General features: G+C 44.7%; 5 protein-coding genes and 1 long non-coding RNA gene across 8 annotated transcripts; 2 read left to right on the top strand and 4 right to left on the bottom strand.

Moving 5' to 3' along the window:
- Positions 1-17: 17 nt before the first annotated feature.
- LOC136200140 (xylosyltransferase 2-like) lies at positions 18-4,010 on the bottom strand. 3 transcript variants are annotated; one of them, XM_065990483.1, is made up of 10 exons: positions 3,837-4,010; positions 3,684-3,768; positions 3,252-3,629; positions 2,667-3,203; positions 2,197-2,399; positions 2,060-2,140; positions 1,769-1,985; positions 1,542-1,718; positions 961-1,482; positions 18-914 (listed from the first exon to the last, which is right to left on the bottom strand). In XM_065990483.1, the coding sequence occupies exons 3-10, from the start codon at positions 3,459-3,461 to the stop codon at positions 297-299; spliced, it is 2,565 nt and encodes an 854-aa protein (XP_065846555.1). In that variant the 5' UTR covers positions 3,462-3,629; positions 3,684-3,768; positions 3,837-4,010; the 3' UTR covers positions 18-296. The 3 variants fall into 3 exon arrangements, with proteins under 3 accessions (XP_065846555.1, XP_065846556.1, XP_065846554.1); XM_065990484.1 differs by lacking the exons at positions 3,684-3,768; positions 3,837-4,010 and having other exon boundaries at positions 2,667-3,088; positions 3,149-3,203; positions 3,252-3,677; XM_065990482.1 differs by lacking the exons at positions 3,684-3,768; positions 3,837-4,010 and having other exon boundaries at positions 3,252-3,677.
- LOC136200142 (neutral ceramidase A-like) lies at positions 3,497-5,826 on the top strand. The gene is made up of 12 exons (XM_065990485.1): positions 3,497-3,650; positions 3,839-3,868; positions 3,941-4,005; positions 4,077-4,179; positions 4,238-4,408; positions 4,519-4,602; positions 4,663-4,797; positions 4,868-5,023; positions 5,080-5,303; positions 5,360-5,436; positions 5,485-5,601; positions 5,652-5,826. The coding sequence occupies exons 1-12, from the start codon at positions 3,566-3,568 to the stop codon at positions 5,797-5,799; spliced, it is 1,395 nt and encodes a 464-aa protein (XP_065846557.1). The 5' UTR covers positions 3,497-3,565; the 3' UTR covers positions 5,800-5,826.
- A 3,823-nt stretch (positions 5,827-9,649) lies between these two features.
- Positions 9,650-13,413, bottom strand: LOC136200221 (serine/threonine-protein kinase/endoribonuclease IRE1-like). The gene is made up of 14 exons (XM_065990573.1): positions 13,359-13,413; positions 12,035-13,298; positions 11,678-11,974; positions 11,539-11,614; positions 11,340-11,484; positions 11,232-11,288; positions 11,042-11,159; positions 10,860-10,990; positions 10,634-10,802; positions 10,464-10,575; positions 10,336-10,405; positions 10,144-10,285; positions 10,012-10,091; positions 9,650-9,954 (listed from the first exon to the last, which is right to left on the bottom strand). Exons 2-14 carry the CDS (start codon positions 12,069-12,071, stop codon positions 9,769-9,771), a joined length of 1,620 nt encoding a protein of 539 aa, XP_065846645.1. The 5' UTR covers positions 12,072-13,298; positions 13,359-13,413; the 3' UTR covers positions 9,650-9,768.
- A 1,917-nt stretch (positions 13,414-15,330) lies between these two features.
- LOC136200136 (serine/threonine-protein kinase/endoribonuclease IRE1-like) lies at positions 15,331-25,309 on the bottom strand. The gene is made up of 12 exons (XM_065990479.1): positions 25,282-25,309; positions 24,485-24,986; positions 24,286-24,427; positions 24,183-24,239; positions 24,020-24,122; positions 23,839-23,963; positions 23,613-23,781; positions 16,044-16,155; positions 15,916-15,985; positions 15,703-15,865; positions 15,549-15,649; positions 15,331-15,495 (listed from the first exon to the last, which is right to left on the bottom strand). The coding sequence occupies exons 1-12, from the start codon at positions 25,304-25,306 to the stop codon at positions 15,331-15,333; spliced, it is 1,734 nt and encodes a 577-aa protein (XP_065846551.1). The 5' UTR covers positions 25,307-25,309.
- Positions 17,449-18,037, top strand: LOC136183324 (uncharacterized). The gene is made up of 4 exons (XR_010669139.1): positions 17,449-17,578; positions 17,632-17,672; positions 17,722-17,842; positions 17,891-18,037. It is a non-coding gene; the product is annotated as an uncharacterized lncRNA (long non-coding RNA).
- Positions 21,898-22,679, bottom strand: LOC136183985 (dephospho-CoA kinase-like). The gene has a single exon (XM_065970803.1). It carries the CDS (start codon positions 22,576-22,578, stop codon positions 21,898-21,900), a length of 681 nt encoding a protein of 226 aa, XP_065826875.1. The 5' UTR covers positions 22,579-22,679.
- Positions 25,310-25,315: the final 6 nt, after the last annotated feature.

Raw genomic sequence — 25,315 nt, 5'->3', positions numbered from 1 at the left:
GTCCCCGTACGAAGAAATACAGAGTCAATAATTTATTTGAAAACATTTGATCTCTCTACTAGAAAAAACAATCAGGTACGATGGTAGGGATAGAGAATCGGGCGGCGGCGGACAGCTTCAGTCAGTCTATAATAATCTACATGTAGTAGTGCTACACACTGACTCCATCTTTTTTTCCTCCTGTCTACAACCATAATTCCTAAAGTAGCTCTGCGCCGCCGCCATCCATCGCCCACCTCAACCACCAACAAACTAATACGGCATGCTAGTAAGAGAATAAAATCCAAGTCTATGTGCTACCGGATGCGACCATTTTTTCCTATAGGACCCAATTCCGATTTGGGATCAGGATAAGCTGTACTCCAATATTCCGAAGAGCAAAGAGAAACGGCCGATGAACCGCATTCGTCTTGCGGTGGCGCCGTTTCCAAGCAAAAGCCTTGCAATCGCCAATGCTTCCCAACAACGGCGTCTACCCAACGATTCACGTCTGGAACGTCGCGAAGAACGCGATCATTATTGGCGGCGGCGGCGGCGGCGGCATGACTAGGAATGCCATTTAATTTCGCCGCCAATTCCATGTCACGCATCTCGACGCCATTGTGAACGGAAACGGGCATAATAACGAATTCAGTAGACGCCAATTTCTCACCTTCGTACTCAGCTACAGTTCGCCAAACGCCCGGTTTGAGTGGTCGATCGAGAGAAGGACGATAAAAGGAGACAACGGACGTCGCTTGAACAGATTGAGATTGAACGGCTGCCACTTGACCAAGTGGATCATACCACGTGAATTTGACAGTGATAACCATTCCTTGGGTCCATTGACAAGCGACGACGACGTCGTCATGGGGACCGATAATATTTCCAAAACTACGAAACATTCTCTCCTTTTCATCGTAGTGATATCCAACCTAAAAAAACCAAAAGGACGTAGAGCAGAAAAGACGTAGGTCTTACTCCTAAAAATGTGAGTCGTGCTGAAGGTCCTCTCAATGCCGAATACGTCGTCGGATCAGCAATTCGTTCAAACCACGTTTGCGCTTTTAAACGTTGCCGTCCCCCCGTTCCCACGGGACTGACGTCAAACGTCACAACAAGCCCGCGAAGATCGTCCTTTTCCTTAAAAACGCTCACTTCAATTGGTTTTCCAACGGGTTCGAGTGCACAGGGGCTGCCATGGGGATGATTAGAGCCAGAATCTGCTCCTAATACACCACCCCCGACACCCCCGTGCTGCTGTTGCTTTGATATTTGCCCTAAATGACTTGTGCCCAATCGCATGAACGCAAGCCAACAAGTCATATGTGAATCTGGCGGCTTTATCAGTGTATCGTCTACGTGATAAAGACTTTCGATGTATGTATCCATACCGGGCGTATCTGGAGGCATTTCCCCAAAGAGCCACGAGTCGAGTCGATTAATAATTTCCTGATTTACGACCGCTTCGAATTTTCGCGCAAAAAATCGATCAGGGGAATTCTGAAAAGAAGAAATATGGCGCTTTCTAATTTCTCTTCTCTTTTTTTTTTGTGCCTCACCTGAAGTCGACCTAAATCCTCTGGCTTGAAATCGTTAGGAGAACAACCACACCAATCGACAATGTGTTTGTATTGACAACGACAGCCCAATTTTCGATTCCAATTCGTCACGCGAAGATTATTCTTCTCAAACGAATGACACATGGGTCCATTGCGAAGAACAGTATGAAAAAACGACTAGAAAAAAAAACGTAGATTATTCATAAATAGTACTGTTACTCACTCACCTCAGCCGGAAGTAAAGAATACTTATACATCTGTTTGAGTCCAACGAGCAAATGGTCTCTTGAATTGATGAGATAGTCACTAAACTCGCGATTCAAACAGATCCAATCGCTTCCCCCATCGACGTCAATATCAGGCGGAACAACGCGATTTCCTATTCGCCACATGTGATTGTCGCATTCCACGAACGTTCGATCGAGACCTTGTTTCTTAATAAATCTAATAATCGATGATGGATGGATCACAATCACGCCCCTAGGGAAGGGATATTTCCCCAATCACATCCGCCTCACCTCATGGCATTGCCTCCGTGTGGCTTCAGAAAATTCTTCCCACGACGTTGGGCGAGATACTTCATCAACGCTTCTTCCGTTCTATAAATACTCAATAAAAATATGAAACACGCGTCGTCTTGTGCGAGGCCATTTACTTAATAGGATAGTCGCTTTCGCTTAAATTAATTACGAAATCCCACTCCCAGTCACGTCGTTGTATGAGATCGTCGATGGAACGAAGCAAAACTTGTAGAAGACTAGCTCCGCCCCAAATCGAAGCCAATCGCCACGACGACAAAACGACGTTCGAATAATCATAGGCCAACTCCTCAATCTTTCGATGCAAATAGTCGGATCTCTAGCCCCCAAGAAAAGATATTATTGTTATAGGAAAGGGAAACGTTTGTGGCATGCAAGCGGAAGCCCTTGTCGCTAATGGAATTGAGAAAAGAGGGGTAAAAGATGAGGATATCGAGTCGGTCTGATGTTTGCCTAGACGCACTTTTCAGCTATCTATACGTCTCAAACCCTCGCACTAGACACAAGTAGGACGGACTGACCAGATGGTCACCCTCTACGTATACGTGCATATGTAGATTCTCCTCTCTCTTTTTCTTTTTCTCACCGAATCGACGTGAATGTAATAGTAATGCTGTCGATTATAAATCGCTTTGAAAAGTCGACGAAACTGTCGAAATGCACGACCATGTACAACCATCAGATAAACGATTCGTAGATCTTTCCAATCGACGACACGTTGCTCTTTTTGAATCGCGCCAGCGCCGCCAGCGCCGGCGGCGGCGGCGGTTGGCAAAGAAGGACAACTCTTCTTCAAATTGACATCGTAAAGAAGATTACGTTGAGCGAGACAAGTGACGCGTCGTAGCTCCGCTTTGCATTGATCGCTACGCGCTCGATTGAGTGCCGATTGAGCGTCGGGCCATTCGATGTCGCATGGACTCGTTGTCGGTTCGCTCCAACTCACCTCTGCATCCTCTTTCTCCTCTTTCTTCTCCTCTTCCTTCTCCTCCTCGTCGTCATCGTTGTCTGAAGGAACAAGAACGTTCACTGGCATTTCTTTTGTGATGCGAGAGTCGACATTAATACGTTCCGGCTTCCGACTTTCTTCTTCTTTGCGACGATCGTCGACAAAATGCGGCTTCTACGTAAATAAGTCCTTCTCTCTCCTCGTCGTCTCTACGCAACTTACCTCTGTGACTCTGTCGCTCGTACGAGAGACCACAGCAGGGATCGACGTTCGCGTTTCCCCGTTGGGAGCCCCAATCGCTCCTTTCGAATTGTCAACGTCATCGTACGACGACGAGAAGCGAACTAAAACGACGACCTGAACGACGACGACGAGCGCGGCAAAGAGAAGAGTCAATCGTAGAACGCCGCATTGAGGCAGCGTCCTCGCCATCGAGAACGAACGCGAGGGAAGAAGCCTTATCGAGGGGGAGGGGCGTGTGCACCCGGATAGTCCTCTCTTCTCTTGTCTGCGACTCCACCCCTCCTCGGAGGCCAATGTTCTCCTTCTTCGTCTTCTTCCTCTTGTCTCTTACAGCTGCGACTGCAGGCACCCTACGTGCTGGCGTGGCCAAAGTCAACGGTCAGTCGCCGGGGGAACCCAAACAAAGTTGACCTTTCGTTCGTTCGTGTCCGAGCGCGAGCCCTTTTATCCTCTGCAAACCCCGCCTCGCAAGCCGTTACGTAAACACGCCTCTCGGCTAGAGTGAATATTGAATAACTTGCCCCTATCGGATACCGCGCGACACTTATCGAATTTTTTCCTTACAGCAACTCTTCCTGTCGGCGTTCCACTGGCAGGTGAGTCAATAGGATGTTCAATGAATATGCGCACACGCAACAGACACTGGCTATATGTACGTCCTCTGCTAGGCTATAACCATGGAGAGAGAAGAGTCAAATACTGGCCTCTACCCGATCCAAAGCAGTATACAAATGTAAGCTCTTATTGCATATGATGGGGTGGGCGGGGGGAATCGCAGACCTACTAAAAGATACCTGTCTGCAGTTTATGACTCCGAGTGTGGGCCACCTGCAAACGACGTGGGCAAAAGCGCTCCTTCTCGATAATGGCAATACGACCTTCTGTTTTCTTACGGTTGACGCAATTGGTATAACATTGTGACCGCACTTTTCCATACGTATACCGTACGTGACGGAGGCTGCTAGGCGCTGACGGCACGTTGCGAAAACTCGCCTGGGAAAAGGCGGCGGCGCGCGGTTTCACCGTGCCGTTCGATCGCTTCACCGTCCACGGATCGCACACTCATAGCGGACCAGGCGCCGTGACGCCTGAACTCCTCTGGTCTCTTGCGCCGGCTACTGATATCCTTGTTCCAGGTAGGTAGTCCATTCCGCCACCGGCCGCCCATCGAAGCCGGTAGTGGCCAGCAAACGATCGAAGCGTAAACAATCAAACGGACGCTAATTTCATTGCCTTGCTCTTGCAGAGCTTCAAGACATGCTTGCATCGTCTCTCGCCGACGCAATGCTTCAGGCGCAAGCCAATCTCCAACCAGCCAAAATGGGAATTAGTCCGTCTCTCGCTCGTCCGCCGCCAGATGTTAGACGATGACAAATATTGACTTTTATAGATTTTGGTCAACTGGTCGGAGTGACGGAAAATCGACGAGCCGACATCAGTCCGTACGTGCAAGTCGGTTCAATTGATCCTCATTTGGGCGTCATACGTGTCGATCGATCGTCGGATGGAACCCCTTTGGCGACAGGTACGCTTCAAGATACAATCTTCAAACGCTTCGCCTACCGCCTTCTCTCTCTATTTATTTATTTATTAAGTGTGGAACTTTGCCATTCATGGAACGTGCTGGGGACCCGATCAAATGCTTTCCAACGGCGACATCATGGGTGGTGCATGCGACGCCATCGAGACGGCTGTCGGTCATCAAAGCGTCGCCATGTTCATCAATGCCGACGCTGGAGACATTGCTCCCGGTCGGTCAATAAGACGACTATAGCTGTCTCTAGACGAATTTGTTTGTCGTTTTTAGCTGGATCTGCGTGTGCCGGCAAACCCAATTATGCCGGAGCGCCCGTTATTGCGTCTGCCGTTCAACGGCTGCGCGACGATACGCCGGTGACGTCGGACGACGTCGGACTCGTTTCCGCTTCCACTGTAGTCGATTTTGGAGAGACGCAGGGGAATTTGACTCTAGCCCGTGTCGCAAATTGTACGCAGGGCGGTCCACTCGACATCTGTTCTCTCTGCAGGGTGGTGAGTAGGCAGAGCGATGACAAATAGCCAGCCACGCGTCTTTTCTCCCCAATCAGCTTCGCTGTGATGTTAACCTTCACTTGGATTCTGCCTGGATTGAAGAGTCTCCAACGTTCACTGCATTGAATATAAGGTAATAAATTTTCAATCCAAACAGAGACTGATTTCCTTTCCTTTCTAGTATCGGTGGAAACCATACTCTCATGGTGACCGTTCCAGGAGAAGCGCTGCTTGAGCTTGGGTGGAATATTCGAAATGACTCGCTCAAATTGGGATTCACGAATACTCTTCTTGCAGGGTACAGATTTCTCAAGAATAACAATCTCTCCTTCAATCGCTTCTCTCCAGATACAGCAATAATCACATGGGCTATTTTGCAACTCCTGACGAATATGAAGTCGGTGGATACGAAGGACTTTTGACTATGTGGGGCATTGATACTGCCGAAAAGGTCCGTCAAAGTTGTCGTGCTGTAGCCGAAAAAGTCAGCAAATAAACTTTGCGTCTCCGTAGTGAATAGTATGTATGCTGAGACATTTCACGTGTATACCAGTGCAGCCGAGTGTACAGAGGCCACTTCAAGAGTGGTCCATCACAGGAGGACCAGTCTTTGCGGACTTCCGAGTAGTGAAATCGGATGACGAGTAGTTGCCACTAGAATTTTTAGCTCTCGCAGGACAAGAACGCCCGGGAAGACCGGAGTACGTAAGATCTGCCCACTCAACAGACGATGTGATCAGCTCAGATGCCAATGTTTGCGTTTCATTGAGACCAGTTCCATTAGACTGTGATTGAATTGTCTCATTTGTCCAAGATGGCAAAAAGCAATTTACGAATCCTTTCATAACTTTTCGTCTTTGGAAACGGCTTGCTGCATATGCTGTTTGATGTTCATAGGAGGAGTCGGGAACGCCGTCACCGTCTTCATCGTCATCATCGTCATCGTCATCATCGTCTTCAGAATCAGACGCATCCAAGTCCGAATCAAAAGCTCTTTCATAAGACAAAGCTTTTTCATGAGACACCAGTCTTTGATTTCTGTCTTTTTCAACAATATCGAGATACAAAAGAGACTTGGCAAAAAGAAGCTTCACCTTCGATTTTTCAGAGCCAGGTGTTAGGTCCAATAAAATTCGCGCTGATTTTGAAACGAGCTTGGTTTCAGGAGAGACCGTTCGCCCTTCTTTATATGCATTCGCGACGTCAAGAAAAGCTTTTCGTTCATTAGTGAGAACCGAATTTCTGCAAGAAATCTCCGTGAACGACTCTACAGCCTTGCTTAGGTAGGCAACAACGTGACGGTTTGGCTGGTTGGAGGAAGTCTTCCACTGCTCCTTCAAAGCCAGTAGCAAAAGCACTATTCCTCTCGCCCGATACACAACGTCTGAAAGAAAGCAAGAGTAGGGAAACCCTGCAGCGAGTCCTTGTATTGAAGCATCTAAAGAAGCAAGACAGAAAGCTAAATCTTTAGCATCCCAGCCTCCTTCCTTGACGTGAAGTTGTAGGTGAGACAGCCCTAACGCGTAGTAAGTGGCTGACACTCGCGTCCTCTTCCTGCTAACAAAGTCGCTTCCCGTATTGGGCCAATTTACACTGTCTTCTACTTTTAGAAGTTCTTCGTAGGCTCTCAGCGCTTTGCCATACTCTCGCATCAAGAAGCAGCAGTCTCCAATCCACATTGTATACAGACATGTCAGGCTATCGTTCTTCGCTAAATTTTCAATGCATTTAGCAAAACATTCTCTCGCTTCTTCAAAATGAGGACGCACAATCTTCCAAAATTCCTCTTCCGATTGCGAATCTGCCGCGTTACGAATACCAAGCTGATACGACGCTTTTCCAAGAATAGCGAGTGCTGATAAACTCACTTTCTTTTTCTTCCTTTCTAATAAATCGACGGCGTTAAAATGCTCGCCCTTTGCCATTAAAATTTGAGCTTGCGCTATCTTGCGCTGAAGCAAAATCTCTTTCGGTAAAGTACCTTCTTTTACGACGGCCTGCAGCATACCATCTATTTTCTTTAGATCACCTTGCCGGTACCGCTGCTGCTTTAATACGATTTGCGCTAAAAAGATAGCAATATAAGCTTCGTCCTGTTTGCTTTTAGAGTCCGATTTGGCAATACGATCCAAGCTGGTTTCGCAAAACAGGCGAAGCGTGTCTACTAATACGTAGTCAAGCAAGACATTTTTCACGTAAGCAGATTTGCAGATGGCCATAGTAACTTCATGGGCTTTCGAATCTAAAATGCTGGAGGGCAACTGAAGAAAACCAAGTATTCTGCTTCTGTGATCTGTAAAAGTCTGCAGAGCATCGCTCTGCCTTTTATCTCGAAGACGTTTAGAAATATGTGTGATAACCTCTCGAATTTTTTCAAAGTATCTTGCTCTCGCTGCAGCTACACACTGTTCGGTGCTTGACTGGCTTTTAGCCATAAGGTATTGGCGTAAATATCGTGGAATACAGTAGCTTTGACGGTAGCCTTGGCCCCTTTTGCGCTGACAAGAAGTAATCAAGCCCCGATCTTTTAAGCGAGTCATAATCCTATCGCTTTCTTTTTGTTTAAGACCAAGAATTTTTCGTCCAAAATCGGCAGAAAATGAATCCGAGATAATAGCCAGACCCAGAATGAAGACTTTTAGTTCCTCTGGCAAACGTTCATGACACGTCTTGAAGCAGGCCTCAAGTCCTTCTCCTTCTGGATCAAAACTGCTGCAAAACCGTTCAAACAAAGCGTTGTCTAAGCGAAGAACCCTCTGCGAGTTACGTATTGAACGTTCCATAGACACGCGATCAGAACGAGAATGACAAGCTGCATATCCTGCTGAACCAACAGCTTTGAGGACAAAAGGAATTCCATCACAACGTAGAGCGAGACGCTTCAGGTATTTATGAATAGAGTCATCAGAAACCCTATCTTTCTTCCCTCCCGTATAGTGCCAAGTCAACAATTCCGTTGCTTCTTCGTCTCCAAGCCAGCTGACTTCAATTGATTCAACGCGCAATGCGCCAATAAAGCAAGAAGACTTTTTATGTGAAGTCACCAACACAGTAAATTCCTTGCCCAGCTCTTGAACAAAATCCTCAATTGCCACGAGAAAATCCTTCTCGTGGTGCTCTAAATTCTCGTCGTATCCGTCAACGAGAAACGTACAATGATCATGCTCAGAAAGTTGCCGTAAATGTGAGCGAATAAGTTCTTGCAGTTGAAGAAACGAAAACCGAGAAGCTTTTACCGCTACAGCGCTTGGCGTTCCCCGTCTGTCACGTATCCTGTGAAGAACTGCAATTCCGACAGTGCTTGTGCCGCATCCGGGTGGCCCCCAAAGCCAGCAAAGAGGAATTTTGTCTTCTTCAATACACCGAATGACATCTCGTATAACGTCATCTCTCCCGCAAAACGATTCCGGCAAGAGAGGAAGACTGTGATGATTCAAAAGACATTTTCCACTAGACTCACTTCCCAACGTTGGCTTAAAGCTTGACTGAGGCGGCAAGCTTTCTTCCAGAATTTTTTTCTCTCCCTTCTCAATTCCTGAATTATCCAAAGACAGCAGGGAGCCCTTTGCACTCTTTGCGGCTGTAAGAGAAACAGACATCATTGTAAGGCAGCCTGATTTAATACTGTATCACCTTCTGCGGAACTTTCGACGTTCCTAACCAAGTCTTTTCCAAAAATCTCCAAAGCAATGTCCCGTCTTTTCTCCTCAAGCAAAGCTTGGCAAAGACTGAAAGCATTTGCCTTTTCGTAGACCTGCTCTTTCCATGTCATCAGCATTTTGAACGCTCGGTTTTGAACTTTCTCTACATCGAGTTCGATAGCATCGATATCACTTCTCTCCAACTTCAGCCTGATTGCCAAATTTGGCCAAAAAGAAACAATTTTCTTCGCCAAATCGAGAAGTAGGTCTTCTATAAAGTGAGCGTAGTTACTAGTACGGTTTTCATCCACTCTTTTAGCGATTATTTACCTGCTAACTCCTCTCTACCATAACGAAAGCTGCAAGAGGAATTTTCTTGCTCTAAATTGTCGTCAAGAAACTCGTCACGCGTCGAAGATGAAGATGGCGTAGACCCTCTTCTGGCAGGAGAGTCTTCTTTTTGCGACGCCATGTTCGCTGAAGCCCGTATTACCACACCCGCGCTCGAGTTGCGCCATACCATGTATGGTTGGTTGCGCTGCGCACGTGCTGTAACCAGTCACAGGCCGCCCTCGTTCGCCATTAATTATCAGCCTAGATACCAAATTGCTGCAAAAGACCTATAAGAAAAGAACAAGACAGTCTAAAAATCCGGCCCACCAAACACCCACTTTGACTGTCATACGGTGCTATTACCACGTCCGTATATTCAATAACAACAGTAAAAAAAGCCAGGGTAAAAAATCGAATAAAACAGCGCATTGAAAGTACGACAACTGACAGCAGTAGTAGAAAAAGAGCTAGAGGCGGAAATGTCATGAAGCCTATGAAAAATGCTTCTCGCAATGATACTTGGACAAATCATGTTGTTTTTGCAACAACAACAACTTCTTGCTTATTTCCCAACATACAGGAAGAAGCTTGGGAAACCCACGGTTGAGTAACAATGCACTCTTCTCATCCGATTCAAAAAACTCTCTTATTTCGTCCCTGTTTTGTTTGTGGGAGAACTACATGTACGTGCCGTTGTGTAATTAGTTTATTTTCGAAAACATGAAGTTTCATACTTGATTACGCAGGAATTTTGAAAAAGATTGGACGTTATCTCCGCATTTTTTGTGCCTGACGAGCTGCTTGCTCAAAAATTCTAGAAGCGCTTTCAACAAAGAGTTGATGAGAATTTACTATGAGAACACTACCCTTTTTTGCTCCCAAATTTTCAAGTCGACCTTTCCAACCAACGACGTCTTCATCGTGTCTAGACAGTTCGTCCAAAAGCGAGTCCATATCCTCGTTGTCAGTTTTCTCCCCTTCATAAAATGGTGTAGTACCGCCAAAATCCTGCATAGAAATTGTAACAACAATGAAGTTGAGTAATGATTACAGCGTACCCAATGAAATTCAACTTGGCGACCCGGCTTGAAAAAGTAACAGTGACTTTTAATACAGCAAGATGAAGGCCTATTCACAGTAACGAGCTGCATCTGCTGAGAATGCACGCACTGACAGGCAAACTCACTTTTTTCCTTCAGACAATGTAGATTTCACAAGCGCCAAAGCTGCTGCTGGATTCCCTATACGTCTAATTTTGTCTTCTTTCACCTTCAGTTCCACGCTTTTGTTCACCAAATCTACGTATAGTAAGACCACACTAAAATACGCGTTTAATTAATTAATTAATCGACTTACCTTCCAACGCTTCAAAATTAGGTTCAAACTTGCCAGAGTCTATTCTTGACTGAATTTCGCTTAGCTCACTGCTCACGCTCCCAGGCTCACTGAACGGATGCTTTCCGTTAGTGATGACGTAGTACGCAAAACATCCAAACGAAAAGACATCCACATCAGGACTTGGATTCTGCAGAAAGTAAGATACTGACACACAGCCCCACCTACCCACATCTACTGTTCTGACAATGAATCCTTCCATTGCAATTGCATGTTCGTACAATCTGGGCGAAGTACTTATGTCACAAATTTTTGCTTCTACCTTTCCGTTTTCGTCCACCATTATACGTACGCCAGCAGGGGCGAGATTTATATGAGCTAATTGATTATTAAAGAGAATATGACCCTACACGAAACCAGGCACCTTACTTATTGGTTTTTCCCTGCTGTGAAGATCGTCTAAACCGCTAGCAACACCACGAACAATGTCAATTTCGTAGATAACGCCCTTTAGGGTTTTATATGCGTCATCCTTCTTAAGTACATACTACAAATAAATTAAAGGAATACACATAGCGTATGGCATCTATGATGGCACAACTAGAGACTGGGCACCTACTTGTTCTACTGAATATTCACAATATTGAAGACAGCAGTGCCAAACGGTGTCAATCGTCTGCAGTAGACATCTAATACACGTCCTCGCTACATGGTACCGTAGACTTACCACGACATCAATAAATCCAATCAAATTGTCGCATTTTCTCGATTCCAAGATATCCATTTCATTGCTCATCCGTTTGTCATTCAAAGGAGCTTTTCTGACAGCCACCAAACGTTTCTTTTGATTTTGATGACGTACAAAATAACCTCTAGCCATTCAAACAATTTGCAAAACTAAAACTACTGCATCTATTTGGCCATACCTATGCATATCCTGGAAGAACGGCTCATTTTCAAGATCAAAAACCCTCTTATCGTCTTGGCCTCTCTTTTCAATTTCTACAAGAAATGTACCAGTAGCACCGGTAATGGGCCTATTGTTTTGCAAATCATGAAAATCACCTTCTCTCTTCTGCGATAATAATTTGTCGACCCTTTCAACAAAGTCATCCCCAAAAGTTTCCGACGCGATTTTCTTCAACTTTTCTTCAAGCAAGGCGACACAGAGATTGGTACGAGTTGCAGCTTTGTGGTCATTCCGTCGCCACATCTTCAACATTTCAAAAGCTTGGTCTTGTACTCTCGTAAAATTGGCTTTGATATTGTCAATTTCATGCTCTTCCAACTTGGGCGTAAGCCAGACTGCTACAAAATCCCACTTTCCGCCGATTTTCTTCGCGACGTCGAGAAGTGTCTTATCTGTAAAATCGTTTCTACGCTGCTACAATCATTCTCTATCCTTGGGACGACGGATTGTACCTGACAATTCTTCTCCAGCCCCGACGTGCGCCGCCATGTTTGTTGCAATTCCCGTATAATCGACTCGCTCGTGAAGTAGTCAGGTCACCTGACCCTTGCACGTGACCGTGGGGTCAGGTCAATCGGGAGGGGGGGATGTGTTGCACCCCGCACTGTGGAGTGCGGCCCAATCACAGGCCGAGTTGTCTGTGACGTAGGGGCCAATTAGCTGTTCTAACCGTTTATCGCCCTCGAATGTTTTTATAGGAGTAGCGATGAGCGATCCAGGTCGATCGCACGCTTAAGCCATCCAATCGTACGCGATCGTAAGCGAAAACGTGGCGATCGTACGCGAAAGAAAGCAATGTAGTACGCGAAAACGACGAACTCCTCTGCTGCGGAGCTCGTCGCTTCTGCGTACGATCGCCTAGACGTTCCAATTCTCCCCTAGTTGTCTCGCTTTTGCGATGTCGAAGCTATGACGTAGGGCGTCTCTAATAACTTAATTCGTTTAGCGCGTACCGCATGCAACACTTGGACCATGCGCGTTTGGCCAGACCCTTCCTCCCGAGCGAAGGGTGTGGCCTCCAGACTACTCGTGAAGTGCTGCGTAAAATAGCTGGAACCATTCAGCACTCTTCGCTTAGCTGGCTGGATCGACTTTTTCGCGATTTATCGTTTCGTCCTCGTTCAAAATTTCTCGGCCAAATTTGCGAATGATCGCGTGCCAGCTAGGCAAGCCCGGCTGCACGATTTGGCGAGCTATTTGATCGGCGTCGATCCGCAATCCAACTGTACTCGCGAAACGGTGCTTTCGCCGCTTGCTACTGTATCCACATTGAACATGCCCGTATGATAATAACAAAAAGCAAAAGAAAGAACGAAAGTAACAGCGTAAAAACTAGAAAAAGAGCTAGAGCAGAGATATCACACTGTCGGATGCTTCTCGCAGTGATACTTGGACAAATCATCGTGTTTCTTGAAAATCACCTTCACTTCTGCGATAATGATTTGTCGACCCCTTCAACAAAGTCATCCCCAAAAGTTTCCGACGCGATTTTCTTCAACTTTTCTTCAAGCAAGGCGACACAGAGATTGGTAGGAGTTGCAGCTTTGTGGCCATTCTTTCGCCACATCTTCAACATTTCAAAAGCTTGGTCTTGTACTCTCGTAAAATTGGCTTTGATATTGTCAATTTCATGCTCTTCCAACTTGGGCGTAAGCCAGACTGCTACAAAATCCCACTTTCCGCCGATTTTCTTCGCGACGTCGAGAAGTGTCTTATCTGTAAAATCGTTTCTACGCTGCTACAATCATTCTCTATCCTTGGGACGACGGATTGTACCTGACAATTCTTCTCCAGCCCCGACGTGCGCCGCCATGTTTGTTGCAATTCCCGTATAATCGACTCGCTCGTGAAGTAGTCAGGTCACCTGACCCTTGCACGTGACCGTGGCATAGGTGTGGCCTCCAGACTACTCGTGAAGTGCTGCGTAAAATAGCTGGAACCATTCAGCACTCTTCGCTTAGCTGGCTGGATCGACTTTTTCGCGATTTATCGTTTCGTCCTCGTTCAAAATTTCTCGGCCAAATTTGCGAATGATCGCGTGCCAGCTAGGCAAGCCCGGCTGCACGATTTGGCGAGCTATTTGATCGGCGTCGATCCGCAATCCAACTGTACTCGCGAAACGGTGCTTTCGCCGCTTGCTACTGTATCCACATTGAACATGCCCGTATGATAATAACAAAAAGCAAAAGAAAGAAAGTAACAGCGTAAAAACTAGAAAAAGAGCTAGAGCAGAGATATCACACTGTCGGATGCTTCTCGCAGTGATACTTGGACAAATCATCGTGTTTCTTGAAAATCACCTTCACTTCTGCGATAATGATTTGTCGACCCCTTCAACAAAGTCATCCCCAAAAGTTTCCGACGCGATACTCTTCAATTTTTCTTTAAGCAAGGCGATACAGAGATTGGTACGAGTTGCGTCTTTGAAGGCATTCTGTCGCCACGTCTTCAACATTTCAAAAGCTCGGTCTTGCACTTTCGTGAAATTGTCACGGATATTCTCAGTTTCGTGATCTGCCAACCCAAGCCGGACTGCTACAAAATCCCACTTTCCGCCGATTTTCTTCGCGAGGTCGAGAAGTATCTCGTCTGTAAAATCGTTCTACGCTACTACAACCATTCCCTCTATCCTTGAGACGACGAATCGCACTTGGCAATTTCTGTCCAGCGCCGGCGGCTAGATCGTGCGGCAGTTTCGACGACATGTTCGTTGCAATTCCCGTATAAACGACTCGCGCGTCACTGGCTCACTAATTCATAAATCCAATTAAATGTATTATCACAGAAACCATAGTGCTACAAAAAGACCTATAAGAAAAGAACAAGACAGTCTAAAAATCCTGCCCATCAAACACCACTTTGACTTGAGGAGTTCTTTGTAAATTTGTTGAGTTTGCTGTCTTGTATTTTCCAGCTGATCGTTATTATCAATAACGTACGTAGCTCTTTGGCGCTTTTCATCCAATGACATTTGAGCACGAATTCTCTTGAGAGCGCTGTCTCTATCAAATCCATTTCGAAGATAAAGTCTCTCAATTTGCCTCTCCTCGCAACACCATACAACAATTGTACGATGAATGTATCGAACAAACGTTCCACTTTCAAACAAAAGCGGAGAATCCAAAATTACGACTTTTTCTCCTCGAATGAAATTCGTCAAAATTTGCCACAACATGTTGCGTAAAATGGCCGGATGCGTGCAACCGTTCAGCACTCTTCGCTTAATAGAGCAAGGCACAGTTTCTCCTCTGTAGCTTCCGTATGAAACATTTCCGACCACGTGCACAACATTTGGAAAGCTTGATCTTGAGAGAACTTGTAATCACGGCGAATCCTCTCAATGGTCCTTTCACAAGAGGACTCGAGTAGAAGGTGGTCAGCGATATGCTCCCAGTATGGGCCGATGTAGCTGGCCACCGCCCGAAGGCGATGCCTTTTGGGAACCCTGTCTCTTTCGCTCGCAGTCGCCATCTTGGATCGAAATCTCACTCCCGTACTCCCGTACGCGGGGGTGGCTAGTGCACGCCCTCTCCACTGTACTGTACATCATCAGGTAGCCTCGGACAGCTTTCGTTAATTAAATACCGAGAACGGTTAATTAGTAGTGACCGGCCAGCAGCATCCATATAGACTAACGACATACAGTATAAAACGAAGAAAAAAAACAGTCAGTGAGTGCAACTGACAGTGTAAAAATGTAGAACTAGAAAAAGGGTTAGAGGCAGAGATATCATGAAGAGGTCATTGTCTAATGCTTCTCGTCGCAGTGATACTTGGACAAATTGGGCATTTTCTTGCTTATGTCCCAGCACACAGGAAGAAGCCTGGGAAACCCACGGTTGAGCATCAATGCTTTCTTATCATCCGATTCCCAAAATTCTCTTTTTTTCTCATCGTTAAGTTCGTGAGAAAACTACATGTATCATTCTGTAGTTCGTTTATTTTTGAAAACACGAAGTTTCATACTTGATCACGCAGGAAATATGAAAAACCTTGAATGGAATTGTCGTACTTTTTGGCTGCATCTCTCCCGCCCTTACCCTTAAATGCAACCTTGAACTGAAAATCTAGAACGCTTTTAACAAAGAGTTGATAAGAACTAACTATGAGAAAACAATACCATTTTCAATTTCTATTTTTGCTCCAAAACTTAGAAGTCGAACTCCCCACTTGGTAGAACCAAAGACTTCTTTTTCGTGTTCAGACAGTTCGTCCAAAAGCGGGTCCATGTCCATATTACCAGTTCTCTTCCCTTCATAAAATGGTGTACAATTGCCAAAATCCTGCGTAGAAATCGTAACAACAACGAAGTTGAGTAATGATTACCACGTACATGATGAAAATGGCATTGGCGTTCCGGGTTGAAAAAGTAACAGTGACTTGTAATACAGCAAGATGAAGGCCTATTCACAGTAACGAGCTGCATCTGCTGAGAAGGCACGCACTGACAGGCAAACTCACTTTTTTCCTTCGTCCAACGTAGATTTCACAAGCGCCAAAGCTGCTGCTGGATTCCCTATACGTCTAAGTTCGTCTTCTTCCACCTCCAGTTTCATGGTTTTGCTCACCAAATCTACGTAGAGTAAATTTTAAAAATATTAATTAAAGCGGCACTAAATACGTGTTTAATTAATCAATTGATTAATTAACTTACGTTCCAACGCTTCGAAAGTAGGTTTATGCTCGCCAGAGTTTATTCTTGACTGAATTTTGCTTCGCTCACTGCTCCCGCTCCCCGGTTCACAGAATGGATGCTGTCCTTTCGTGATGACGTAGTACGCAAAACATCCAAACGAAAAGACATCCGCATCAGGATTCTACAGAAATAAGACACTGACACACAGCCCCGCCTACCCACATCTACTGTTCTGACGGTGAATTCAGGAGACATGAATCCTTCCATTGCAATTAATTGCCTGTTCATTCAATTCGGACGAAGTACTTGTAACACAAATCTTCGCTACTGCCTTTCCGTTTTTCTCCATTATACGTACGCCAGCAGGGGGTGAGATTTATACGAGCTAATTAATTGTTATTAAAGTGGCTTACTTGAGAAACCTAAGCTAAGCACCTTACTTATCGGTTTTTCCCTCCTGTGAAGATAGTCTAAGCCACTAGCAACACCACGAACAATCCCAATTTCATTGACAACGCCCTTTAGGGTGTCATACGCTCAATCCTTCTTGAGTACGTACTGCAAATAAATGAAAGGAATACAGTACTCATCAAATTTCCTGAATTTGCTGTCTTGTATTTTCCAGCTGACCGTCATTATCAATAACGTACGTAGCCCTTCGACGCTTTTCGTCCAATGACATTTGAGCACGAATTCTCTTGAGAGCGCTGTCTCTATCAAATCCATTTCGAAGATAAAGTCTCTCAATTTGCCTTTCCTCGCAACACCATACAACAATTGTACGATGAACATATCGAACAAACGTCCCACTTTCAAACAAAAGCGGAGAATCCAAAATTACGACTTTTTCTCCTCGAATAAAATTCGTCAAAATTTGCCACAACATTCTGCGTAAAATGGCCGGATGCGTGCAACCGTTCAGCACTCTTCGCTTAGCTGGATCATCAAATATGATTTTTCCGAGTTTTTCGCGATTTATCGTTTCGTCCTCGTTCAAAATTTCTCGGCCAAATTTGCGAACGATCGCGTGCCAGCTAGGCAAGCCCGGCTGCACGATTTGGCGAGCTATTTGATCAGCGTCGATGATAGGACATCCGCAGTCCAACAGTATTCGCGAAACGGTGCTTTTACCGCTTGCTATCCCGCCCGAAAGGCCAACCAGCAACATCTCGTCGCAAGACGCACGTTAGAAAAGACATGCCCGTATTATTCAATCGACGTTTTCCTTCTTGGCCACAATTTCTCTGCTTCAAATCGGTCAAACGACGTCATCGAGCAATTCTGCAACAGTTGCGATGTTTTTGCGACAGAAATTGGTCGCCTACGATCTTTGCTTTATCATCTGGTCATGGAAAATGCGGTGGGAAATACAATCTTCTATAGTACGGCATTTCTAGCTCATTCCCCTTATAGGCGTAGCTGTTGTTCGAGTATCAGGGCCTTTGGCCTCTAAAGTACGACCTCAGATAGTCCGACAATCCCTCCAGTTTTTCCTGCCTCCAGACTCTACGAGATATTTGCAAAATGGACCATTTTCCACAAGCAAGAGTAGCTACACTGACAAAACTCGTCAATCCGGTCACGTATGAACTCATTGACAAAGCCATGGCTCTCTGGTTTCCACGTAAGACCCTGTACATTATAGGCGAACGACCTTTGTGACACTGTGTAGGCCCCAACAGTTTTACAGGAGAAGACGTGGTAGAATATCACGTGCATGGCAGCATATCCGTTCTATCTGCCTTGACTGATCTACTACAGTCTATAAAAGGCATAAGATACGCAGAACCCGGGGAATTCACAAAGAGGCACGCACTCATTCCACTCCCACTATTTATTTATTTATTTATTAACTAAATAATTATAATTAGAGCATTTCTAAACGGCTGAAAAAGTAGCGATGCCTTAGCAACATTGTTCAGTCCACTTAAAATAAATCTTAAGGCGGCGATTTTGACATAGTTGGAGGCTCAGCCACTAAAGATATCAGTTCCAACGAGCTCTCGTCATCTTGACTGCGAATACCAATAGACTTCTGATCAATTCGTTCCCTTTTTTCTAGACCACCGCCACCATCACCAGCAGCATAACTTGAGACTTGCCACTGACTGAGGCTACTATCGAAATTGGTTAGAGTATTGGTATTCCCACGCGATTCACTACTTCGACGACAGAGTTGGTGTTGCTCAAAAAGAGACAGAGACCGAAAGCAATTAGATGGTATTAATAACCTACGTGAAGAATTCTCGTCTGGAAACTCGGTTTGAGCTTTTACATCATTTTCCCACCAAACCCCTTCCTCTTCCTCTTCCTCTTCCTCTTCCTCGTCGTCGTCCTCATCAGAAAACTCGAAGTCGACGTCTTCCTTTTCTAGCGACACTACTTCTTTGCTCCGTTCCCTTTTTAAGCTGTCCAGATACAAAGCAGAATTTGCAAAAAGACTTATTCCGAGAGATTTGTAAGGATCTAACGCTTCGTTCCGCCGCTTACAGCTTTTGAAAAGTTCTTGCATGTTGACAAAGCCGCCGCTTGAAGGAAGAAATATCTTGGCCGAATCAAAAATGTTCTTCGTTGAAAGTTTGCCTGGAGCATTGCAGATCTTCTCAAAAGAAGAGGCTTCACATTGAATACGGTCATTTTCGGCCGCTTTTTCAAAGCATTGAGTTGCCAACTCCAATTGTTTAGAATCATGTTCTTCTCCACATAGAAAAAGCAACAAATGCAGCTTTCCTTTTGCCAGGTAAATAAAATGCAGAAAAGGTGAGTTGGAGCAATTTCGGATATATTCAAGCGAAGACTCGAACAACTTAAGGCACTCTTTCAGCTGATCGGCATTCCATCCAGAATTCTCAGCAAAACAGTGCAGAGTTTGAGACAAACCTTGAGCATAACAGATAGCAGAGATACGCATGTTTTTTCTGTCTTTGGTTTCAACGCCTTCGCCAGGCCAAGACACTTCTTCTATCTCCTTCAATAGATCATTGAAAACGCCGAGAGCGTCTTTGTAGTTTCCCTTTCGAAAGAGACAATCACCAATCCACATTTGATGTAAACATCTAGAACAGTCTGTCTCGCGTAGTTCATCCCGGCACTCTCTGAAGTGTCTAACAGCCTCGTTCAAATGACCGTGTGCTCTATCGACATCTTTTCCATAACTCATCGCGCCCAGTTGAAAGCGCGCTTTTGCTGCAGCTAGTCGCGCAGCCTTATTCTGCAGTCTCTTCTGCTTCTCTATTTCATCCAAATCTTCGTCTAGTAAGCTCGTTCCCTTCACCAAACACAATTCAACCAATGTTACCAAGTATCTTGTTCTGAAACTCTCTTGCTTGTCTGCTGACAACGCTTCCAAATGAGTTTTACAAAATGAAAGCTGTCGATCAATCGCATCAATACGACGCCTCGGACACCGATGTAGGAGGACTTGAGCGTAGAATAAAGAGACATGTAAACGGTCTTCTTCATGAAAACGCGAGCTTTTTAGGCACGATTTGCAAAATTGGCAGATAATAGAAGGCGAAGTGCATTCTAGCAGCACTTTGCCGTCTATTGAGTACTCCGTCATACAAATGACAAGGGCAAGACTCTTACCAGCGTCGCTTTCAATTGAAGTAGAATCCTCTAAAAATCCTTCAATTCTTCTTCTGTTGGCTTGAAAAATCTCTAATGCTTTCGCGCTTTTACGATTTTTCCACATTTGAACCATTACTTTTTTTATATACTTGCAATACGCCGCTCTCGCACGTTCGTGCGCGTCCTGATGATCACTTAGAGTCAGTACATACTGACGAAAAAGATCCGGTATAGAGTAATGATGACATTCTTCTGACTCAAGAATACCGAGCATCAACAAACTAGTTATTTTTCCTTGAGTAACGTCTTTACCAAGAAATCGTTCTCCACAGTTTTTGCTAAAAGATCCGTTAACAACCGAAAGACAGCGAAGAGCTTTCTGCAAGTCGGCAGATAAATACAAATAAAACTTTTCAAAGCACTTTTGAAGAACTCTCCTTTTGCTATCAAAATTTTCACAAAAGTCTTGAAACAGTGAGTGTCTATTACGGAAGCACTCAAGTTGCTCTCGCAGAGACGCAGGTACATCTGTGGTGGACTCAAGCCGCTCGACCCAGACTGATCCAACAGCAATAATAGCAAAAGGCATTCTACAGCAGCAAGACGCAAGCAGTTGGGTTAGATAGTAGTGATTTTTAACTGCGTTAACGTCGACGCCTCTGCAGCTCAAGGCCAATAGTTCGACCGCTTCTGTTCTGTCAGGCCATGAGACTTTTAGTGAGCTGATGTTGAGTTTGTAGTGAAGTGAAGGCTTTTCGTACGCTGTAATTATAACTGTGAACGCATGAGGATGAGACTTAGAAAGTCGCTCCATCGCTTCAACAAACTTCTCCTCCTCGTCTTCCTTTTTTAACATGGTGTAACATTTGTCAATAAAAAACACTTTGTATGATTGAAACGTTTCAGCGCGCTTTAGATGCAACATTATAAATTCCTCCACTTGTTTCACGTTGCTTGGTTCTTCCAAGAACATTGGTATTGAATAGTTGCCTGATTTATTTAGATTGTGAACAACATTAATTGCGACGGCACTTTTTCCACATCCGGGAGGACCCCAAATCCAGCAAACGGGCGTCCTTTGTTCTACTGCGTTGACAACATCTTCGCTAATTTTTTTCCTTCCAAAAAATGGTTTCGGTGAGCTCAAAAGGCATCTGTTTTGCAGATAGCCTTGCCGCAAAAACTCTACCAAAACAATCTAGTCGTATCCGTCGATTCCCTAAAATTTTAATTCACTCACCATCACCTGTACAGAATGCTTTATTTTCGTCTCCAAGTGCGTACGCCCCTTCAGTAGACATGACTGGTTCTGCAGAGCACAATTTATGAATAAAGATTGTTAGCAAAAACAGCTCACTTTGTGTTTCTCTCCCATCTGTTTCCCCTACCTGGCTGCTTGTGAGCTTAGTCGACTCTGTGCTAGAAAAGGATGCTCTCATTTCTTCCTTTCTAGACCCAAATGATGTCGTGTCGAGATCACTTCCGTTGCGCTGGATTTGCTGCTTCTGGGGCTGGGAAAAGGTACTACCTGTTCGATAATCATTAGTGTGTAGAAGACGAAATAAGCCATCACATCAGTCTTACCTTTTTTTGAACTCTTCAAAGCTTCAACAAGTTCGTCTCCAAAGAGATCCGATGCCGTTGCTGTCATTTCTTCACTCAACAGAGCAAGACACAGTTTCGCCTCCGTGGCTTCTTTGTAATTCTTTTCCCACCACTTATCCAACATTTCGTAGGCCTTTTTTTCTAAATTTCTGAAATTAGAGTCACAAAGAATCGCTTTAATTCTTTCTTCAGGAACGTCAAGGTGTCTCGCAATGCTCTCCCAAACCGAGGCGATTCTCTTCGACGCTTTTATAAGCAGGTCACGGGTAACCATATCGGCTCCTAAACGATCGTGTGCTTGATCACTTTTCGACGACAAAGGGTTCGTGTAGTTTAGTTGCTCCGCCGTCGCCGCGTTTTCGACCGCATTCGCCATCTTTGCAATTCCCGTACATACTGTACTGTACCCTTCGCTACGCCCACGCCGGCTACGCCCACGCCGGCTACGCCCAGTCCGTCTTACAGTACGGTCTACCTTCCAGAAATTCAGATTCCGTGCTATCATTACGACAGAAACCATAGAGCTACAAAAAGTCCTATAAGAAAAGAACAAGACAGTCTAAAAATCCTTCCCATCAAACACCACTTCGACTTGATGAGTTCTTTGTAAATTTCTTGAACTTGCTGTCTTGTATTTTCTAGTTGACCGTCATTATCAATAACGTACGTAGCCCTTCGACGCTTTTCGTCCAATGGCATTTGAGCACAAATTCTCTTGAGAGCGCTGTCTCTATCAAATCCATTTCGAAGGTAAAGTCTCTCAATTTGCCTTTCCTCGCAACACCATACAACAATTGTACGATGAACGTATCGAACAAACGTTCCACTCTCAAACAAAAGCGGAGAATCTAAGATTACGACTTTTTCTCCTCGAATAAAATTCGTCAAAATTTGCCACAACATTCTGCGTAATATGGCCGGATGCGTGCAACCGTTCAGCACTCTTCGCTTAGCTGGATCATCAAATATGATTTTTCCGAGTTTTTCGCGATTTATCGTTTCGTCCTCGTTCAAAATTTCTCGGCCAAATTTGCGAACGATCGCGTGCCAGCTAGGCAAGCCCGGCTGCACGATTTGGCGAGCTATTTGATCGGCGTCGATGATAGGACATCCGCAATCCAACAATAGTCGCGAAACGGTGCTTTTACCGCTTGCTATTCCGCCTGAAAGGCCAACCAGCAACATCTCCACGTGAAAATGCCCGTATAAATCAATAACAACATACAAAGCGAAAGAAAAACAGCCAGTGAGTGCAACAGCGTAAAAACTAAAAAAAAAAAGGCTAGAGTCCGAGATGTCATGAAAAGGTGATTGCCGAATGCTTCTTGCAGTGATACCCATACACAGACAAATTGGGTACTTTCTTGCTTATCTCCCAGCATACAGGAAGAAGTCGGGGAAACCCACGGTTGAGAAACACTGCTTTCTTTTCATTCGTCAATTGAAAAAATTCTTCTATTTTGTCATCGTTAAGTTCGTGGCAGAACTATACGTATCGTCCTATAGTTAGTTTATTTTTTGAAAACACAAAGTTTCGTACTTGATTACGCAGGAATTTTGAAAGGGATTGCACGGAATTTCCGTATGTATCGCACCTATTTTCACACTTCTTTAGAAAATCTAGAAACGCTTTTAACAAAGAGTTAATGAGAAGTAACTACGAGAACACTACCTCCTTTTGCTTCCAAATATTTAAATTTAGCTCCCCACAACGTGGTAGAACCAAGGACTTCTTCATCATGGTTAGCCAATTCGTCCAAAAGCCAGTGCCGCACGTTCGCACTCTTAGGATCCATCTTAGGATCCATCTCTTCATAAAATGGTGTACAAGAGCCAAATTTCTGTGTAGAAACCGTAACAGCAATGAAGTTGAATAATGATTACCACCACGTACAGTATGAAAATCAACTTGGCGAGCCGGCTCGAAAAAGTAACAGTGACTTTTAATACAGCAAGATGAAGGCCTAGGCGTTCACAGCAACGAGCTGCATCTGCTGAGAAGGCACGCACTGACAGGCAAACTCACTTTTTTCCTTTGCCTAACGTAGATTTCACAAGCTCCAAAGCTGCTGCTGGATTCCCTATACGTCTAATTTTTTCTTTCAACCCCGCTTCTCTGCTTTCATCCACCTTCGGTTGCATGCTTTCGTTCACCAAATCTAAAATATTAATTAAAGCCGCACTAAATACGCGTTTAATTAATTAATTAATTAACTCACCTTCCAACGCTTTGAAAGTAGGTTTATGCTCGCCAGAGTCTATTCTTGACTGAATTTCGCTTCGCTTACTGCTCCCGCTCCCCGGTTTACTGAACGGATGCTCTCCTTTTGTGATGACGTAGTACGCAAAGCATCCAAACGAAAAGACATCCACATAAGGACTCGGATTCTGCAAAAAGTAAGATACTAACACACAGCCCCACCTACCCACATCTACTGTTCTGACAATGAATCCTTCCATTGCATGTTCGTACAATCTGGGCGAAGTACTTATATCACAAATTTTTGCTTCTGCCTTTCTGTCTTCCTCCACCATTATACGTACGCCAGCAGGGGCGAGATTTATATGAGCTAATTAGTTAATTGTTAAAGCGAATATGACCTTAATTAAGGACACGGCATCTTACTTATCGGTTTTTTCCTGCTGTGAAGATAGTCTAAGCCATTAGCAACACCACGAACAATGTCAATTTCGTCAATAACGTCCTGTAGGGCCTTCTCAAGTACATACTGCAAATAAATGAAAGGAATACACATCGCGTATGGCATTTATGATGACTGGGCACCTACTTGTTCTACTGAATATGCACAATATTGAAGACAGCAGTGCCAAACGGTGTCAATCGTCTGCAGTAGACATCTAATACACGTCCTCGCTACATGGTAGACTTACCACGGCATCAATAAATCCAATCAAATTGTCGCATTTGCTTGATTCTTGCAAGATATCAATTTCATTTCTCATCCGTTTGTCATTCAAAAGAGCTTTTCTGACAGCCACCAAACGTTTCTTTTGATTACGTACGAAAACACCTCTAGCCATTTAAAGAATTTGCAAACTAAAACTACTGGGCCTATTTGGGCATACTTACTTATATATATCTTGGCAGAACGGCTCATCGTCAAGAACAACAACCCTCTTATCAGCTTGGCCTCTCAATTTAGAAGAAGGAGCTTGCTTTTCGTTTCTGACCGCCTTAGCAATATTTTTCGCCAGCGTCGTAGGAGACGTTTCAGTAGTAACTTCTTTAAATTTCCTAGATGCAGAAAGCGGCATAGTTCTTATGATGTCGCCTTCAGAAACATTAGGCGGTCTTAAGGGCAATTCTTTGATTAGCTTGGTGCACATTTGCCTCCAAACTATAGACTCTCTAATAGAAGTCCAACAGCTATCTTGTATATCGGAATAAATGATAACAGCGTGAGAGGACTGCGTAATCGCTTCTTCAATAGCAGCGCTTTGATAACCGCCCCAATCAATGCTAGTTGGGGCGTAAAATGCCTTGATACCATGCTCCTCAGCAGCAAGATTCTCCTGCACGTTTGTCATCAATTCTTTAAACGTTTCCGTGCACAAAAGGAAGACCTCATAGTCTAAACAAAGAAACGACGTCAAAGCGCAACTGCCAGACAAAGATCAACAACGGAGCTAGGGGGCCCCGATGGGACGTCACTGGAGCACGAAACAATGTTTTGGCGCTTGGCACGTTCCATCAATCCACCATGCATTCATCTGAGGATTTCTTTAGTTCGGGATGAAGTTTAGAATCACGAGGACTCGGCACCCTCGTAGGACGACGCGTAGACGCATTGGAAATTAATCGTAGAGGTCCCATCGGGTGAAAGCCTAATCTGTAAGACGCGGACAGACTATAAGAAAACGACTTACGGCGTGTATCTATGCTGCGTGCCATCAGGAAAAA

The sequence above is a fragment of the Oscarella lobularis genome, chromosome 2 (genome assembly GCF_947507565.1).
Source record: "Oscarella lobularis chromosome 2, ooOscLobu1.1, whole genome shotgun sequence".
NCBI classification, from domain to species: domain Eukaryota; kingdom Metazoa; phylum Porifera; class Homoscleromorpha; order Homosclerophorida; family Oscarellidae; genus Oscarella; species Oscarella lobularis.
The sequence above is the reverse complement of the archived record's forward strand: the minus strand, read 5'-3'. Positions and strand labels throughout refer to the sequence as shown.